Source organism: Cydia strobilella, chromosome 7 (genome assembly GCF_947568885.1).
Source record: "Cydia strobilella chromosome 7, ilCydStro3.1, whole genome shotgun sequence".
Classification (NCBI taxonomy): Eukaryota; Metazoa; Arthropoda; class Insecta; order Lepidoptera; family Tortricidae; genus Cydia; species Cydia strobilella.
In genome coordinates, this window is record NC_086047.1 from 13,654,537 (window position 1) to 13,674,798 (window position 20,262).

At 35.7% G+C, this 20,262-nt stretch overlaps 1 protein-coding gene across 12 annotated transcripts in view; it reads left to right on the top strand.

The window, feature by feature from the left end:
• Positions 1 to 20,262, top strand: part of LOC134743219 (3',5'-cyclic-AMP phosphodiesterase) — a 597,682-nt gene that overhangs the window by 403,697 nt on the left and 173,723 nt on the right. The window contains exons 1-2 of one of the 12 annotated variants that reach the window (XM_063676608.1): positions 15,673 to 16,076; positions 20,013 to 20,108. The exons of 10 other annotated variants lie outside the window; for them this stretch is intronic. In XM_063676608.1, the coding sequence (XP_063532678.1) occupies positions 15,874 to 16,076; positions 20,013 to 20,108 (299 nt within the window). In that variant the 5' untranslated portion in view covers positions 15,673 to 15,873. Of the gene's footprint in view, positions 1 to 15,672; positions 16,077 to 20,012; positions 20,109 to 20,262 lie in introns of those variants that run through there. One more of the 12 variants, XM_063676612.1, reaches the window with a different exon arrangement.

The following is a 20,262-nucleotide window of genomic DNA, read 5'->3' on the forward strand; positions in this document are numbered from 1 at the left end:
AGCATATAACACGTTCGTGCGTTTCTATGAAAATACGATTGTAAAGGATTATGCACTATCTGTATACTGAGGGAAGTGCAATGCTGGATTTGCCGGCTGGCTGGATTTTACAGGTGTGCAATTCCAAGCGGCATACATAACGGCACGTAACTTAATTTTTTTTTTTTATTTAGTTAAAGTTATTGTTGTTGTTTATTTTAAAGTTTATTTTAAATACTTAGTTAAGCTTTCATGATTCCAATGCAATGCAAGAATAAGCTAAGGCTTAGAACGCACTGCGATTAACTTCTTGCTGTTTCAGTCTTTTAAGTGCGTGCGCTTATGAAGCATGCCGTACGTTACACTTTTTGCGGTACTGATACCTACCGCAAAAAAATAATCGCAGTGCGTGCCAAAAAAACTTATCGATGGAAAAACGCAAACATTGAGTTAAGGCTCATTAGAAGTCTTGAAGCGTACTTGATAGCCCAATTATAATAGTCATGTAAAGATGATTAAATACAGGCAGCAAATAATGAGTGTACCAATAAAGTATACAAATATATATCATAATTTAATATGTTGAAGTCTCAAGGGAGTTTTATGGGTAAAATTAGATACTACCACGGAAACAGTATAAGTAGTAAGTGGCGCTGGAAAATTCGTTTGATTTTGGTATTTATTGTGTGAAAATACCTACATCAAAATAATTAAATTGAGTTTTACAGTATTATTATTGCGTTAGACATCTACTTTACTTTTATTTTACTTTTTAACCATTTTACTTTTTTAATCAATCTAATGCTTATTTTTACAAAGAAAAACCTTTAGACGAACTTAACGCCAACGCAAAACCTATTTAAAAAACCGGTCAAGTGCGAGTTTGTTTAACTCGCGCACCGAGGGTTCTGTACAAACTTTCAATTTTCTCGTGTAAATAGAATCACGAGACTTTTGACCAGAAGTATACTAAGCGTAATTGTGTACAGCGCCATCTATCGGAAAATTGGCTAACTAATTTGTCAAACCTGTATGTATGTTGGTTTTTCAGAGATAATTTCTTATCATGTGAACCGATTTCAACAATTTTTGTTTTATTTGAAAGAAGGTGTTTTAGTGTAGTCTCATAGACATTTCAAGTATAGCATACACCCGCAAAAGGCCTTAAAATGCAAATTAAATTAGAAAATGTTTTATGATAATTAAAAAAAAGTTTTCAAGATAGAAGTGTGATTATATTTTTCCTGTAATATTTATGACAATGTTGTTATTATGTAAAAAAAATATTTTTTCGTTGGTAAACTTCGGAGATAAGGGGGGAAATATTTTTTTTTTATATATATTCCTTCAGAAGTATTTTTTTTATTTCTATGAAAACCAAAAAAAAATTGTTTTGTTATGTTTAATTCGAGCTCTTTTAAATGATATCTCACTCGACCTAGTAACATGACTTTGAAATGTTGCACCCTCTTTATATTAAGCATTTTTCATAATTAATAAAAATAAAAAAAATGGCCAAGTGCGAGTCGGACTCGCGTTCTAAGGGTTCCTTACGCAATTTAAACACACATACATTACATACATACATTATTTATTTATTTATTCATATTTTTTATGTGAAACGTGAGTGAAATGTCTTTAAAAACCCGTTGGGGTCGGATCAAAAACTAAGTAATTAAGCCCGACTCACACTTGACTGCATATTTCTAATAGGTTTTCCTGTAATCTGTATCTATTTTGTGTATTTTTTTCAAAATTTTAGACCCAGTAGTTTCGGAGATATAGGGGGGAATGGTCATTTTTTGCCTATTTTCTTGAATAACTTCTAAATTGTTTATCCTAAAATTATAAAAAATATATATTTGAGTTTCTCACAATGAGCTCTTTCATTTGATATGTAACACGATATAGTTTGAAAAACTTTATTTTTTAATTTTCTCATTTACCCCCCAAAAGTAGTGTTTAAATTTTATTTGTTTACGTTACATGTCCATTTTTGGGTCACAAACTTACATATGTATACCAAATTTCAACTTAATTGGTCTAGTAGTTTCGGAGAAAATAGGCTGTGACAGACGGACAGACAGACAGACGCACAAGTGATCCTATAAGGGTTCCATTTTTTTCTTTTGAGGTACGAAACCCTAAAAAAAGTTACACTTCCAATGTGTTTGGGGTAGCGTTGTTCATAACTATTCCAAATTAGAAATCCATAGTTTTAGTAGTTCTCGAGATATTTAGCAATGTGACAGACAGACAGACAGACGGACAGCAGATAAGGGTTCCTTTTGTACCTTTTTGGTACGGAACCCTAAAAACGCGAAACAGATATTGTGTCTTTTGTTTTATGCCAGCGTTCTTATCCGACAAGATGAGATGAGAGAATAGGGCCTTAATTTGAAACTCCCTCTCGAACGAGTCGCTCAGCCGTAGCCGCGGTACTAGATCCGAACACCGATTGCATGCAAACGAGCACGACCGACTTTTTCGTCGATAAACAAAAAGTTTCTCAGACGAAGTTTACAGGAAAGACATTATTTACTGTAGGTATATTCCGAAATGAATTTTGGCAAAGCTATATAGTGTTCATTTTCCCTGATTCTTTTGTAAAACACAGGAATGTGCTTCTGCTTTCTTAGCTTTTACTTCTCATCCAAACATCCGAGAAATACCTTATTCAATCCGTTTAATAATTCGATATGGGCATTAAATGTAGATGCGTTGGCACGGTTTATTGTAATAAACAGGATAGGCCCGAATAATACCTTAACCACGTATACCATCATTTTATTTTAATATAGTAATTTTCCTGTATAAAATAATTCAAATTCATTCATTAGCTTTTTACGGCAAAATGTTATAATTACAATTGACAACTGGTAGCGAGCCACACATGTGTCGCTTAACTTCAAACTCGGATACATCCATTCGACCCTCTTAGGAAATATGTACCCTATTACCTTTACTTAATACCAAAATCGCAAAACCTGACAGTTGGATTTACCCGAATTTGAAGTTAAGCGACTCATACGACGATTCGATTTATTTATTTATTTTAAACTTTATTGCACATAAAAAGTGTACAACAGGCGGACTTAATGCCATTATAGGCATTCTCTACCAGTCAACCATAGGGCTAAACAGAAAAGCGTCAAGGTGGGTGCACTGAGAGGAAAAAAAACAATAAAGAAACGTAACTTTTGAGCGAAGTAAAGCTTATTATATTATTATTTATTGGGTTGTTTTCCTAGAGAGTGTTAACTTGTAAAGTAGACCGTCGATTTTGTTAAGTATTTGGACCGAGAATAAACTTGAGCATATCTCATTGGAACGGAACTCAAAATAATCGTCATAGTTTCTAGCTTATGATGGTGAAAAAGAATCACGCAACAAAACCAGAATGTTGAGAAAACTTGCAATGAAATTTGAACCTGACTTTCAAAAATGCTATGTCATTCGTCCTCTTTCGTCCGAAATTAATGTCATTGAACTTTTGGAATTATGCAGTATTCTATATTTAAGTATAATAAACCTAGCAACGGTTGCAAAAACATTCATAACATTATTTCGTATACAACCACTGGGAAACTGAATCCTTAAAAGGGTAAAAAGAAAATCTAGAGCACAGCACAATCTGATTTTTAAAATCTCGGTAAGTAACCCAGATAATCTCCCAGAAAAACAAAAAGCAAGAGAGTCGCGTGCAAAGCGATACAACGTGTTAATGGAAAGTACCCCGTACTGTCGAGTGGTTAGCGTGACTCGACGAGTGGCAAGTAGATAATCGCATCCTAATGGCGCGCCAACCTTGACCGGTACCATACCAATCTTATTATCCCTGGCACTCGAGACGTCTTTGCTGTTTTACTTTAGATAAATTTCACACACACTGTATCTTTTTATTGGGCTTAAGTGGAACTTTTTCAGGTAAAACCGATTGCTTGATAAAATAAAACATCGATAAACTTTGTTGTTAATATGCATCTTAATGTCATATATGAATAACAAAATGTGCTGCAACCCGTCCAATAGTACTCATCGATACCTACCAAATATATCATTGTTTCATTTTATCAATCACAGTTTTAGCCATATACATTTTAGATACATTTGGACTACTGAGATTAAACACTATAAAATAGCGGCTAATAAAAAAATAACAGCGTATTGTGACACCGTGTATAAGGCGATGAAACTAAAATAATACTTGGACATTTTCTTCTTTTAGTTCGATATATATTAGACATGCAAATTTGTTTTTTTTTTCTACAATGTTTTTATACTTAAGCCGATAAATCGATTTTTATGACAGAATATCTACGAACAAAACTTTATGCAAGTCTCGTATGTGTGATTTGTACAGTGAGCTGCAAAATTGCATGGAGAAATTATGAATGAATTCATTGATAAATTCGCCATGCACTTTTAAGGCTGATGGTACCTACTGTGCTCCCTTACCGTTGTGCCGTTCTCGAGAACGTGTGTGACTTAATCGTACGCACGCTCTCTACAAATTTCAAATAAGGTACTTTTTGCCTGCTAGTCAAATCAGTTCTTTTTTCGAACTGTCAAAACGTTTAGTCACTATGGAATTTATGTGAAAACAGAACAAGCGACTTGAACGTCAAGTCACCTTATATTCTTCAGTTCTATCCGATAGAAATTGATATGTCAAAAAAATGCTTTATTTTGTCCATGGTGTAAAATAATTTATTTTAAACACAGACAACACATCATATTACTAGTATGTTCGGAAATGGTTACTTTATGATGCATATTCATATTAAGTATCAAAATTACTACGGCATACTAATCTATAAATTAATCTGATATTTAGTATTTCGTATCGAAAATCACCGCTTTCATGAAATTAATTAATCATAACAAAATAGCACTGACGCGAATTCCTATTGATAGTTTTAGCATAATTTACACGAATACTTTGAAAAATAAAGTAATATTGTCCTTAACTGACAGAACAAAGAAGTGACGTTTAATACATGTGACATTATATTATACCTAGTTGCCATTTGAATATTTTTAAATACATAAATCTCAGTAGGCATTCTCTTTCATTAGCATATAATAATATAACTTGACTTGTTAGTTTTTGGTATTACAATAGTTAGAACATATTACAGATCAGAACTGAGAAATAGAAATAGAATAGGATAGAGTAGAATTTTATTCGTAAGCACAAACAAACATTACATAATATAAAAATAAAACATAGAATAAGATTAAAGTGCCACGAAATGGCCTCATCTCAGCATATTGCTGGTGGCTTCATGCGCTGATCTTCCAATAGCACACCTTTGAGGTACTAAGGGCCACTTGTAAAATCCAGGGTCAGCCACTAACTCGGAGTTAATCGTTAACACAGGGTTAAATGGTACTGGTAACTCCGGCCTGAACTCTAACCATAACTAACCCCGAGTTAGTAGCTAACCCTGATGGATGGTGCAAGTGGCCCTAAGGTATGTGAAGTACTTATGAATACATTTTTTTGTAATAAATGGCTTACACGACAGACAGAAACCCATGTTATCCCACCCATAACCCGATTTAAGTGAACTAAGTAAATTATGCACGGAGCAAAAAAAAACCGTCTCAAATTGGCTTATGTCCATATTACTTATCCGTGTTTTTTTTTCGTTAAATTCGACACGTTGCTTGGTACATTAATAGAAGCTACCTGGTATATCGCTTTTTGTAAAATTCGAAAAAAATTTTTTTTTCCTTTTTCATACAAAATAAATGAATATTGCATTGTAAAAGGTCCTTTAGAGTTACGTAAAAATTAGTGTGACACATAATGAAAGAAAAGTAGTTAATGTCGGAATTGTCAAACTAACTCACCTCAGTAACCTTCTTGTAGTGAATAGCTATCAATGGAAAACTCTTTACTGACGAAACATAAAAAATAAATAAAATTTGAAGGCAATGAAGAATCTTTTACACAGGCTCAGCAATTAAATTTATTTATTGAATATCTCAAAAACTGTAAGAGTTAAAATACTAGTTTCTTAGCGAAATTAACTTTATTTAACCTGAAGAATCTCCCCTCAAAATTAACGGAAATCAAAAATAACACGGTATATAGTGAGTAGTAGAGCCAGTCGTATCCGAATTAATACGAGTATACGTGCAGACTTAAGTAAACTTCGGTTCGCTATAGATAGATAAGAATAATAACTGAGGTATAAATGATACCCCTTGTTTGATGAGCAAATATTTCCTCAACAGAGTCCTTGTCCGTTCAGCGTTCAGTGATTTAATCTGCCTTTGTTTCCCCACTCGTTCATTTCTACAAAGTGGGATGTGCTATAGAATACTCGGGTTTATACAGCTTATTATACTAATCTGAAGTTTTTCCTTGAAACACAGTTCTTACAAAAAAAATACAAAAATACAAAATACAAAATTCTTTATTTCATAAAAATGTACATTTATGTGATACAGGGGAAGGAGCCGCCCGGTAAGCAAACAATGCTTGTGTTGGGAGGCACCGCTTATCCCTAGGTTTATAAGTATTACATTCTTATATATTTTTATTTTATTTTATATATACAGGGTGGGCACAGGGATTCCGACAGACTTTAACCGTGGATTCCTGGCAGTGTTACGAAAGAAAAATGTTATATCAACATGGGTCCAAAATTGCCTAATTAATTTACTTAATTTCTGGAACAAAATAAATCAATTAACGATAGTACTAACTTGTGAACGTATCTTTAGTTTGAAAGAGTGAAAAAGACAACATGCGACACCAATATGACACTTTATAGTCTAGTTTATAGCAGGTGACAGGTAAGTTTACTATTTTTAACACTTCTGCTTTGCATGTGTGATTGTTTGTGTCTTGGTATGTATGATTACGTCACATAAGGGCGTGTTAGCCTTGAGTTTTTTTAACTTCGAAATTACTTAAATAATTGAATATCTCGTAAATTAGGCTTTCTATGGCATTGTTATATTACTTTTTTTTTATCCAAATAGGCACTAGAATTCATGGTTAAAGTGTGTCGGAATCCCTGTGCCCACCCTGTATATAAGTGAGGAAAACTATTATAAATACAGATATAGGTAATTATACAGAAGCAGCAGTTCTTGTACTTTTTTTAAGTATTTAATGGAGATGAAAGAGTTGTGTTTTTACTTGGTTCAACTTTTAAGAGTAAGCGAAAATGGAACATACGATATTTTTGGTACCGTTGTGTTGACTATACACCGTTTTTTTTTTTTTTTTTTCATTTATTTCTAGGGTGCATTCCTGAACTTAAATATAGTAATTTTCTCAATTAACTCCGGTTCGGAGATAATCAATAATTTTATTTTATCTGATAAGGCCCCCTTCGAGGCCTACTGACATATTGATTAGTGTTTAGTACGAGTTTATACATTTTCTACTAAACGTCAGTACTATCCCGGACGATCGATGTTCGAAATGTCATTGATATGTCAGTTTTTAATTTTTTGGTTGAGTTTGGTTTTGGTAAATGTAATGCCCTTGTTAAAATAACGTCATATGTAATATTTATCTACTTTTTTATAAATTAACTATGCTATTTAGTTTTATTTCTTCAATAAAAACACGGTGTATAATACATGCCCATTGCCCGTCGGTATTCGTATATTTACCTATTAAACGCACGCTCCATCGCATTTTCAGTTTACTCAAACTTCTAAATTGACGTTTATCTAGAATTTACGGTATAAGCAAGTTTGTTTTAAACCTTATGTCCTGGATGGAGCGTTATGGAGCGGCTGTTAGTCTAATAATAGTGCTTATCTACATATTTTAAAAGCCTTGCCACGGCGGTGGTCTACGCATAATAAGCGTGTATTGTGTTCTTCACTTCTGCAGTAATCGTCGAAGGCTGTATATAGTCACGATCAAAGTTTACTTTAATAGGTTGTCTTACAGTATTATATTTACTTTTTGCTGCATTTGTCACCCTCTTTCACTCTCTTCTCTCATCTACTCAGAGGTTAACTGGAAGAGATCCCTCAAAGGAATAAGTTCGCCTTCGTACTTCATACAAATCTTATGTTATTTATAACAATAAAGAGTTTACTCTACTTCTAGATAGAGTCTGTGCGGAAAGAGAAGAGTCGTGGCGGAAACGGGAACTAACATTATCAATTTTATATGGCAATTAATTTTTGATACCTGTCTTATAAAAAATAAACAAACTTCTGTTGTTTATATGTCGTTGTGTATTTTTATTTACAAAAACTGCAAGAATTATGTATAAAATACTTTCCAACCATCATGGTTCCACAAGGGAAATTATATTTAGGTAATATTATTCGATTTTGTTAGCGGAAAAAAGCGGCTAAAAGCCCCACAATTGACTTACAATAAGTCGTGTAAAGTGTTTCTGCTATGACGGGAATTGATGTTGTATTTAATATTAAATAATTACCTATTTAATAGGCCCCCTAAGTAACTTGTCTCCGGTACATAATCGGTAAGTATATTCATTCCAAATATATTAATTTTCATAAATATGCAGGTCATTCATGATCTTAAAATAACTGACAAATAGTTAGATACTTAGCCATTTAATGCATATTTATATGTATTTTTTTTTCAGGAAAAAAGCGGCTAAAAGCCCCACAATCGACTTACAATAAGTCGTGTAAAGTGTTTCTGCTATGACGGGAATTGATGTTGTATTTAATATTAAATAATTACCTATTTAATCGGCCCCCTAAATAACTTGTCTCCGGTACATAATCGGTAAGTATATTCATTCCAAATATATTAATTTTCATAAATATGCAGGTCATTCATGATCTTAAAATAACTGACAAATAGTTAGATACTTAGCCATTTAATGCGTATTTATATGTATTTTTTTTTCAGGACTGAGTAAAAGTACCTACGGTATCTCGAATAAAATATCACTAAGTAGGTGAAATGTAAGAATTTGTTATCTACGTGTCAGATTCAAGCACATCTAATTCAGATGAAGATACATAGTTCTAAAATGAGTCTCCCTAGTTGTTCTAAAGCTAGCTCAAACATAAGTGACATTAAATTTTTCTTTCAGAATTCGATTACAAAGATAAAAGTTTTACTAATAAAATACTTCTTTATTTGTGAGTTCGTTTATTAGATTCTGTTATTTACGAAGTATTATCTCATATTTAGCAGTAGTTAATTGTTCGGCGAAGTAAAATATCGTGAGAGAATCGGTCTTATCCCAATAAAGCCTACTTATGCACTGTTTCTATATCCCAGATACTAAAATTACAGTTCGATTGTTCAATTATTACCCGATTTACTCAGTTCTGTACTAAAATAACTGTTGGACTGGATAGATGAGGTTTTAAATTAGACTATCTAGTTCTGTACTAAAATGACAGTTGTATTGGCAGATTCTTAACTAGTTTTAGTAGTTTTGTCAATCGAACTGTCAATTTATCTGAGACATAAAAACAAGAGTTTGTTTTAAACTTTGGGTAGAAAAAAACTAGTGCCTGCGCTTATTCAAAGGATTGGGTTGCCGAGCCGACATCAGGCTCCCTTTAGTAAGCCGTGGCCAAATACCGGAACAAAGGGATTCAAGTATCATGACCTTTAGTGTCGTACTATAATTACGTTGACAGTGTTGTCAGCATAGCAAAAACCATAAAATAGCACTGGCATGACCTCAAATCCTACGACTCTTCTCTTTCCGTACAGATTCTACTAAATTGAATAGTAAATCTTATTCTCCAAAACTAGTTACAGTTTACGGCATTTATTTATATTTTCTAATTCTACATTTCGACGTCAACGGGTTGTACCTATCTCATATTTTATGAAAGCCATGTATTCTATAAGCATAAAAACCGGCCAAGTTCGAGTCGGACTCGCGTTCCAAGGGTTCCGTACATTACACAATTTAAACAATGTATTTTTTATGCGAAATGTCTTTAAAAAACCCGTAGGGGTCGGAACAAAAACTAAGTAGTTAAGTCCGACTCACGCTTCAAATTTGTAATAGGTTTTCCGGTGATCTAAAGATCTATTTTGTGTATTTTTTTCAAATTTTTTGGCCCAGTAGTTTCGGAGATAAAGGGGGGGGGAATAGTCATTTTTTGCCTCTTTTCTTGAATAACTTCTTAACTGTTTTTTTCTAAAATTATATAAAAATATATTTGAGATTCTCACAACGAGCTCTTTCATTTGATATGTAACACGATACCCTCCCCCCCCCCAAAAAGTGGCCCCCGTGTTTAAAATTAATTTGTTTACGTTACATGTCTATCTTTGGGTCATGTGTACTGTATGATATGTATGTATGTCATGTATGTATGTGTACCAAATTTCAACTTAATTGTCCAGAAGTTTTGGAGAAAATAGGCTGTGACAGAAGGACAGACAGACAGACAGACGCACGAGTGATCCTATAAGGGTTCCGTTTTTTCCTTTTGAGGTACGGAACCCTAAAAAGCACAAAAATCGGGTAACAGCCTGGGGGAAAAACACTTAACGACTTGTTTCCACTTCCGGTTTTTACTGATTCATGCTCTCTGCCGGATGTTGCCATAATTTTGAAATTAATTGGGGCTCGTAACCGTACTACCTCAATCTGTGTAAATTTTTACGTAAGGTACAAAATTACAGATATAAAATATTGATTTATACAGTATCTTAAAGAGATACGTTTGTTGGCATATAAGTTTTTTGCAGAAAACTTTGAATCATTATTTTAATGCAATGCAATGCCCAACCCAATACAATGTGACACTTAAAACATCAAGCCGAAGTAGGTTAAGTAAACTAATATTAAGTCAGAGCCCGCCACTGTACCCCATTTCCGGGTAAAGCCCCCCCCCCCTTCCCCCCCCCCTCCCCCCCCCCTCCTTTTCCACTCGTCGACTCATCTCGGTGTGGTGCTAATTTTGGCCAGTCTCTTAACTTATGAAGAAAACTAATAACAAAAACTTCAATGTCTCTTAAATGAACAAGTCCAGTTTGTTTGGCGCCAGCGGATATTTTTGAAAATATACGATAATCGGCCCAGACGGAGATGGCGGGACGACTTAAGGATGACTCACGTTAGACCGGGCCGTGTCCGGGCCGGAGCTTCCGGCGCTTCTTTTTCTATGGAAAGCATCACGTGATCACCTGTCATGTCATAGAAAAGTAAGCGCCGGAAGCTCCGGCCCGGACACGGCCCGGTCTAACGTGAGTCATCCTTTAGACACCTTCATCAGTAACTGGCCGGAAAACGTACAACAGCGGGAGTTGTGGAGATCAAGGGGAGAGGCCTTTGCCCAGCAGTGGGGCACTTTAACGAGCTATTAATTAATTACGATAATCAGATGTAACTAAATTCTATTGCCACTGCAAGTTTTTAGATCGATATTATACGTGTAGTAGAGAGAATTGAATACACATCCCAGGCGCAAATGCATTACGCTGTAGGCTGTAGGTGGTCATAAGGAAACAACTTTTTTTCTCTTAACGTAAAATGATTTTTATTAGGCGTTCATTCATATGTGTTATAATTTCTTAAATATTAATTAAAGTATTGGTACGAACGTATTTCGTAAATACCGTCATAATATCTAGCTTCAAATATAATTGAATGTATTCGCACGTAACAATATCCATTTAGCCCACAAAGCCGCATTCTCCAAGCGTTAATCATTACCGTGCAATCTGGCCGTAAAGGGTGGCGTAATTGCATCTACATGCAATCCTCACACTAATTATGTTTGGCCACAACCGTGGGCGGCCGCGACACAGGATACGCCCGACAGTCTGTCGGGTGAGAAGTCAGGACACAGATGCAAGACGCAACGCTTCAAGGCTGCACAATCTGCTTATTTACAAAACGTTTCATCTGGACTATGTGTAAAGATTACACTCATTGTTTATGGCAATGTGGTGGTAAGCGCTGTGAACAACAGCCCAATCCACCTTTAATGATCGCTTTAATTTCAAAGTCCTTAAGCACTGTCAAGAAAACATGTTCGGGAAGAATGTTTTATGTTTGATATATTTAATACGATCATGGCACTGCCGCCAAAGCAAAAATGCAAATGCATAAATCAAAGCAATAAAATAAATAAAAAGCTAGAATAAGACGAACTTAAGGTAATGTATCTAATGTTTTGCATCTTAGCAATAATAGGAAATGACTGAAGATTATCAAAGGCGGTTGAGAACCTAGCCTGATACAGGTATCGATAAAGCAGTGTGGCTGGTCGTGTACAACGTACGTAATAACATAGTGGATGGAGACGGCCATTAGCTGTCAAGGTAACGAGCATTGTGTTGCCGATGTCGGAGCTAACGCGAAAGGCATACTACTAATTTAGTTGTACGGTCACGTTTAATATACGTGTGGAAGATTTTGAACCTTATTTAAATTATAATATGGTGATAGCTATTTGAAAGTGTCCATATTAAATGAAATGATTAGACAATATTTGAAATAAAACAAACTAGTTTGACATATTACTTGTTATGATTATTTTTTATAGGTAATTAACTATTCAACAATAGCGTCTACCCCGCAGAACAATTATTGGTTCTGACATTTAAATCCAACTTGTACAGTATCAGCTTTGAACGCTGCTTGTTCCTTGTTCATCCGCGCGAGGCACACTAGAAACCTGTAAAGTATCCCTCCATGCACCAGATCAATCGGCGCAACCTTCGAGCTAATAGTATTAAACACACAAATAAAAACAACTACAAAAAGTCTCTAATAACTTCTCCCCTCGACCACATTTACCTATACAAACAATTTGATATGGAAACACCCGCATCAAATTTAACTTTCCGACATTTCAAATTCTGAATTAAAATTTTGTGTAAATTATTCATTTTGTTGTAAACATGTGACTGCTTGACAATCGATATCAATTGTACTCGTTACCTATTTATTCATATTTGTATCAAGAATGAATAGATCGGTAAAGTGCATAATATGGTAACAAGAACACCTCACGGCTATTAGATGGCGAAACGTCAAAGCCACACGTGATTTGCTTGTAAATGGGGTTCATAGGCAGGCTTGGATAATATTACGAGAAGACGAAGCCCCAGGACAAACCTAAGTGGCGGACAAGAATAACGACGGCAGACTCCACCACCATAAGTATCCATAAATAGGTAGGTATACAGTGTGGAAAAAATTAATGGGCCCAGGAGGGAAACTACCTCAAAACCTTAAATTCGCTCATTTTGCTTAAAGGAAACATTCTTTTATTTTTGAAAATAAACAAAACTTGCATTCAAAGATTTTTCATTTTTTTTCCTTGTTAAAATATTCTTGAATACTAAATATAATTTATTTTTGTTTTATGGATATTTTGTACGACAGACGATTGAAGGCCTCTTGGAGAAATGTTACCATTAGCATTAACTGTATCGAATTGTAGAATAAAATAGCGAGTGTTTATTTTTTTATTTCTTTTTGTCGGTTCGATTACCCGGGTGAAACAAGCGAATTTCAAAAAATCTTTAAATTCAGTTATGTTTCTTTAAAAAAATATAAGAATGTTTCCTTTGAGCAAAATGAGCTAACTTAAGGCTTTAAAGCACTTTCCCTCTAGGGCCCATTCATTCTTTCCACACTGTATATAGTGAAAACACGTTGTCACGAAACGATACACACGCACTTTAGCGCCTTACCAATAGAGGCGTGTTCAGATATTTGTGAGCACCTTGGCTTGGCCGCTCCGATATATCTCGGGTGTCTCTACACGGGTCTGTACAATAAAGTGATTTTACTACTACTACTACTACTACTACTACTACTACTACTACTACTACTAATTTTGAATAATTAGTGAAAACTAGTTTTCGCTAATTAAGTATGGAAAACGCGTTTTCAATTAAAACGGGTTTTATGATAACGGGTGGGTGATGATGACGGGTTGATATGATATTAGGAAAACGCAAGGAAAAAAAACACTTTCAGCCCATAAAGCAATAGAAAACATAATACCCGACAAAATATATTGTTACTGCAATTTGTTCGTCCTCAATTTATTTAAAACTAAAAATCACCAATCACAAATAAGTACCTACATGCCACAACGTTGCTTAATTAAATAACCAATACAAAGTGAAACCATACACTCTCCAATCGGCCTCGAAGAAACCAATACAGGTTATTCGCAATTCAACAAATGTTGCAAAACTCAACATACGTGACTTTAGCCTTGTTAAATTATTAATGGTAGAAGAGCCGGCAGTAAAATTTCGTACCAACTTGATACCGCGATGAGATGCACAATGGTTTCCCATAAAAGTGATGCTAAGTCCGAATTTGATAGTCTGCCACGGCGGAACTTGCCGAAAGTACAAAACAGTTGAAATTTTTACAGATGTTGCCGCTATAACAACAAATACTAAAAACAGAATAATATAAATAATATTTATATTATTCTGTTTTATATATTTAAGTGGGGCTCCCATACATGATTTTTTTGCCGTTTTTTGCGTAATGATACGGAACCCTTCGTGCGCGAGTCCGACTCGCACTTGGCCGGTTTTTCAATATTGATTTTTAATGTTACTTATGTTTTTTTTGTTTTTTTTTAAATCTGTTCAGTGGTATTACGATATAGGTACTTAATAGTTTTAATGCGTTAGTCATTTATTTAAACTTTATTGCACAAAAGAAAAATTTAATCCTTACAAAATATTCATTCTCAATTGCTCAAAGGTTGACTGGAAGAGATCCCTTATAGGGATAAGTCCGCCTTTGTACATTGTATATATTTATGTTCTTTTATTGTGTTTGTAATCTGTCTTATGTACAATAAAGTGTTTACATACATACATACAAAATATATTTTCTTAAACTAAACTGCCAAGATGGTCTAAGTGGGCCAAAAAATATTATTTTATTAATCTCCATGCTTTTCATTCATTATCTCTTCTAACCTAAATCTATGAAACTGAAATCAGTTACCGCGATCCGCGGCAAGCTTCAGAGGATACACTGAAAGTTTCCTGACCTACAAACGGACGTGCTTTGCATCGCGCGTCAAAGTAGTTCTTGGGTGTAAGGGTGTAAGGGGCGCTTCCGTTCGCACGGCACGCGACTTGCGTCGTTTCCTACACAGGGTTGCGTGCCGCCGTACGCATGCGGCTCGCCCCTTTCGACCCCCGGCAAAATGGCGGTGCCAACATGGCCGCCGGGCAGCCGCAGGGTGTTCCGTGGTGCTGCTCCCGTACGACATGACGTTGACACGATTTCCCCGCGCGAAGCACACCTTTTCTCGCTTCGTTGTGCGACCGGCGTGATCGATTTGTTGCGACCGCAGCAGAGCCTCTACGGGACGCGCGTGCAACAAGTGATCAAGCGTTTTACTTAAAATAAATAATACAATCGCATCGGTGTCTTGTGATGTGACTGTGGGTTATTACAAATATAGAACGTGCCCTTTCGGTCGGTGGCGGCGCGGGTGACGTCGCCGCTCACGTTCCCCGCGCCGCGCAACGTCAACAAGCGTCACGCACTCCGCTCCGCTCGCATAAACACCCGGTATCAACAACGCGTAACCTATACGACCAGAGTGCAACAATGACACCTGCTCTATCCTAATGACAAGTGCCGTGATATTTATAGTAAAAGTTAAAAGATGTTGATGATGATGAAAATGTGTGTATATAAACACGACTAAAACAGGCAAGTGAATATTTTTCGATATGACGATAGATACTGGCGGCTAGTGCGTTGAAATCACTCGGCAACGGTACGAGTTCGATACAGTAGTGGTCGAGCGTTCGCGCGGGTCGCGCACGCCGTTACGGCCGGCGGCCGCACGTGGTACGCGAGTGACGTTAGTGATTTATGTTGATGTCTTGAGTGAACGGACCGATGGTTTCGTCAGGGGGCGGGAGAGCAGGGCGCGTGGCGCGATAGCGCCATGCTGACATTTGTGTTCGCGGTGTGGTCAGCAGCTCGCGCGCTGGGCTGGGCGTGGGAAGTGCCGGCGACGACGCCGGAGGCCGACGAGGCCCCCGTGTTGCCGCGGCTGCGCTCCGCGCGGGCCTCTAGTGACCTCTCCACCCTCAGTACCACCACCACTAGCTCCAGCCAGACCGGCAGTAGTGATTATTCTAGTAAAAGGTCCACGTCTTGTTACTATTACAAGTACCACCAAGAGCCAAATAAATCTTTTTATTTAGGAATGCTCCACCTAAATTATATTCTTCAAATTGTTGCAAATCTTGGAAAACAATTTCATTCCTTAAGACGTAGATACAACTGAATCTAAAATTACACTATAGGTACATTTCCTGTTCTGAGTTGATTCTCTTTTCCTCCATACACACATAATTGTGCGTCGACGTCGTTGATTTGTTTTGTCTTAGGTATTTAAACAACTAGGTATCACATTGTCTGTCTTAATCAACTCCCATGGTTGTGAATTAACCTTCATAGCAGACACGTGGGTAGTAACTTGGACTTTCGACTCCTCTAATTAATCTGTTGCGAGATGAATGATAATTGTTTGATATAACAGAAACCATAGCAAACCGTTTGGTCATAATAACGACCATATTTGTATTGTTTAGTTTATTCATAATTATAGGTCGAATATATGTATTGAAAAGTATCTATTACGTTGTCCGAAGAAGTACGCCCGAAATAAAATTTTGTGCTAAGATAAAAATGTCAAACCATTGAGGAGTAATTGAGTGAGAGATAAATGTACCTAACATATGTAAAGAAAAATATTTATTTTTTAACCAAACGACTAACATACAATACAAACACCAACTGCGTAATGGATAACCTATCAGGCTATCTTTGTAAATTTTCGATTTAAAAAATCTGAAACAAACGTGCATCAGTTTTACTGACTCGGATAATAAGCGTTACAGAAGTAAAACATGTTCTTTAGTGATTACCTACAGTAAAATTAAAACCGTGTAGCTAATAAGTAATAACAAACGGTCTATTGTCAAGCTTGAATTAAAATAAATTTATAAATTGATTTCGTTTCCTGCTAATCATGTGTACGTGTACCGTAAAACGGGGTTACATTAACTATTTTTTAAATTCAAAGTTGTATATCTTTTTCATTTTTAAATAAAAAAATATACAATAAATAATGTATAATCCACTTAACATGAAGATTTTTTAGAAATGATAAACAAAAATTAATTATCCGATAGTATTATCGGAGAAAAAAAGTGGCTTATCAAATTTATAATTAAAAAGGGGTCACTTTGATAGCAACCGTTTTTTAACTCTATCCTAAAGTATCCCCTTATAGCAGTAGAAAAGGCGAAAAAAAATGTTACTCCTTTTTTGGAAGATTTGGGATTTCAAAGGTTCTGGGGTAAGATTGATTACAGGGGTCAGTTTGATAATTCCTTGACATTGTACCGTATGTACCTAAATATATTAAATTATTGTGTAATATTAATTGTTTTATAATTAAAAAACAAATAAAACAATCTGATAGTACCAATTTATTATAAATATATCACAAGTATAAAATAGGAAAAGAATAAGTCACTTTGATAATCAACACATTTTATAAGTTACTGGAGTCAGATGAGCCTTTGGGGTGAACATGATAACTATCAATGTCGCCTCACATTGTCTATCAATATAGCCCCTTTTCGTTAACTTGCTAATAGGGAACAAAATGGCCGTCGACGACCAAAAACAGAATCATGTTTATGCTTAAAGAAACATGTAATAACATGAATAACAACGGAATACTGTAATTAAAACACACTGGCAGGGCTGAAATTTTCCATAGCACAAAATCGAGCTATTTTCCAGTCACAACTAAAACGAAGACTTTTTTCACAACGAAGAGCAGCGTTTCGTGCACGTAAGTCGCGAGGAAAGATTACCGACCTGTCAGTGTTGCTAACACAAAAATATGAATGGGATGCGTTCAGTAGTTTACGAATAACTGTCAAAAATTAAAAAAATTCAAAGTAATCATCAAAGTATCCTCGCAATTTGAAAGCCTCCTCGTTTTACGGTATATATAAAACGCTGCATGTTCAAGTTTAAAGACTCCAAGGAAAGAAAAGAATCGGGCTTGCTATTTACTATAGACAGGAGGAAATTGTGTTTTAGCAGCAACATCAAAGTGAGATTAAGTTTAGAGCTTCCTGCTTTTAACGGTAGGTGAAATGCTTACAATTTTGTTTTACTACGGAGAGGACAATGCCCTAAGCATATACGAAGCGCAATATCATCGCAAAATTGTGGACGTAACTTAATAACGAAACAATGTACTCAAATAAGGCGGGAAAAGCTTTCAAAATATTACAAGCTATAATTCAATACAATGTATAACACCATTGTACTACTTTGCTGGCATAGCTTCATCGGGTAAAAGCTCATATATCAATTTTATAAACGGGACTAATAATAATTTTCTACTGAACCCTATATCCTCTCAAAGGAATTCAATCACTCTAGTTTGTATCAATCGACAAAGGATTGGACACAAAGAAATTAATTGAGTGATTTAATAACGCGGAGCAGAAGCGGTGCAGCGGCGGGTTCTTTTCACTCGCATATCTCGGATACCTACAACTCGAGTGCGCTCGAATTCAATGTATCTAGACATAGACATAGCATACGTGTGCACTACGTGATACCCGGATCAAAGAACGATACGAAACGAAAAACTTCTATGCTATTTGCGATCTCGAATCGAGTATGCGAGTTGGTGAAATGCTTATTGTTCATGCAGAATAAGCTGTAATGGAAAAGGAAAATTTCGTGACATGAGTCGTCGGTGGAATGCTTTTCCCTGAGTATTTGGTATGAATCTAAATTACAGGCTAGGACCGGAGTCAGGCCTTATTATCTATAGGTATTACTTGTAGCTTACTAATAGCCATTACTTGTTTTTTAGAGTCGATCGGTGGAATGATGGACCGAATGCGTTAGGTTCTCAAGCATTACCTAGCAATAGCAAAAAACCACGGCCATTTGTTGGTATATTTACGGCACTAAAGTCGTTTTAATAAGAGGTTTTGAGAAATAAAACTCATTAAAGCTCAACTTATAGATTTTGAGTAAAATGGCTATGACATACGGACAGGCAATCCGGATAGACGGACATGACGAAACTACGTAGTACATAGCTATAATGGCAAAAGCAGAGCCCAAAAAATGGAATATAATTATTATAATATTTAGCTTGGATTCAGACTCCTCAAACTTGTTTTTTATCGGCATTTCATTTCAAAATAAAATTTGCAGTATAATTTATTAAGTAAAGTTTGTCTTAGCGCTTCGCCCACTGCTTCGGCTGCGAAATTGTTCAGGGTGATTCATCTTTTAACGCGTCAGAAGATCTTTCAAAATTATTGATCATGCCTGGCGTTCCAACAGACTTATTTTTAAAGTATAATGTTAGGTTAGACGGTTAGACCATCCACAAGTTTGAGTTTACTGACCTTGATCTGATTATAAACAGGTATGTGCATTTCTGCAATAACGTAGCAAAACGAAAGTATAGCTATATTTAATGAAGTTATAACGTAATAAGGAAGTATTATTTCTACTTTTATGCTTTTATTTTTATATGAAATTCATTTGCAGTCTACCAAAATTATAATAACACATAAACACACCCGCTTCCAAAATCTGATTGTCAACAATTACTTTGTTATTAATTTTGTGTACACCAGTCAAGCGTTTAAAGGGTCCTGATAATAGCATCTCTCTTCTAAATTACTTCCTTGAGTGACTACATATTAAGGTAAATTTTCAACCATGAATTAATTAGGTAAATTGTATTGAAAATGGCGGCTATTTCCGACGTTCCCGTCTTAAGGTTACCTGCATGTTTTTTTTAACTAAGTTCTATCAACTATTCGAATATTTACCAATTCTGCTTACTATAACTCCATTATTTGTTTATGATTATGGAATAATTAATCATTCCTATAATATCATAAAAAACTATTTTTTGCGGTAATAGGGAAGACACGCAGTAGTAATAGTTTATAAGGTATCTTCGGTGTTACGAATGAAGTGGTCTGGCTGGAGTAGTGTGCTGACTAGGGGACTGTTTAGGTGGAGCGAAGCGCCGCGTCGGTGGAGCGCCCGTGGCGCCTCGAGACGCCCTCTGCGCAGAACGCCGGTATCCGCCAGGAGACGGACTACTGGCAGGTAGCTAACACTTTTTAATTCCCTTTATTCGCATTGTAGGTTACAAACAACATATAGTTCGTCAAACCAAATTGTCAGTAAATAAGAACAAAACAAAAACTATACTCATGTCTCATCCTTTTCTTTTGGGTGCTAGTACTAGTGTAAGACAAAG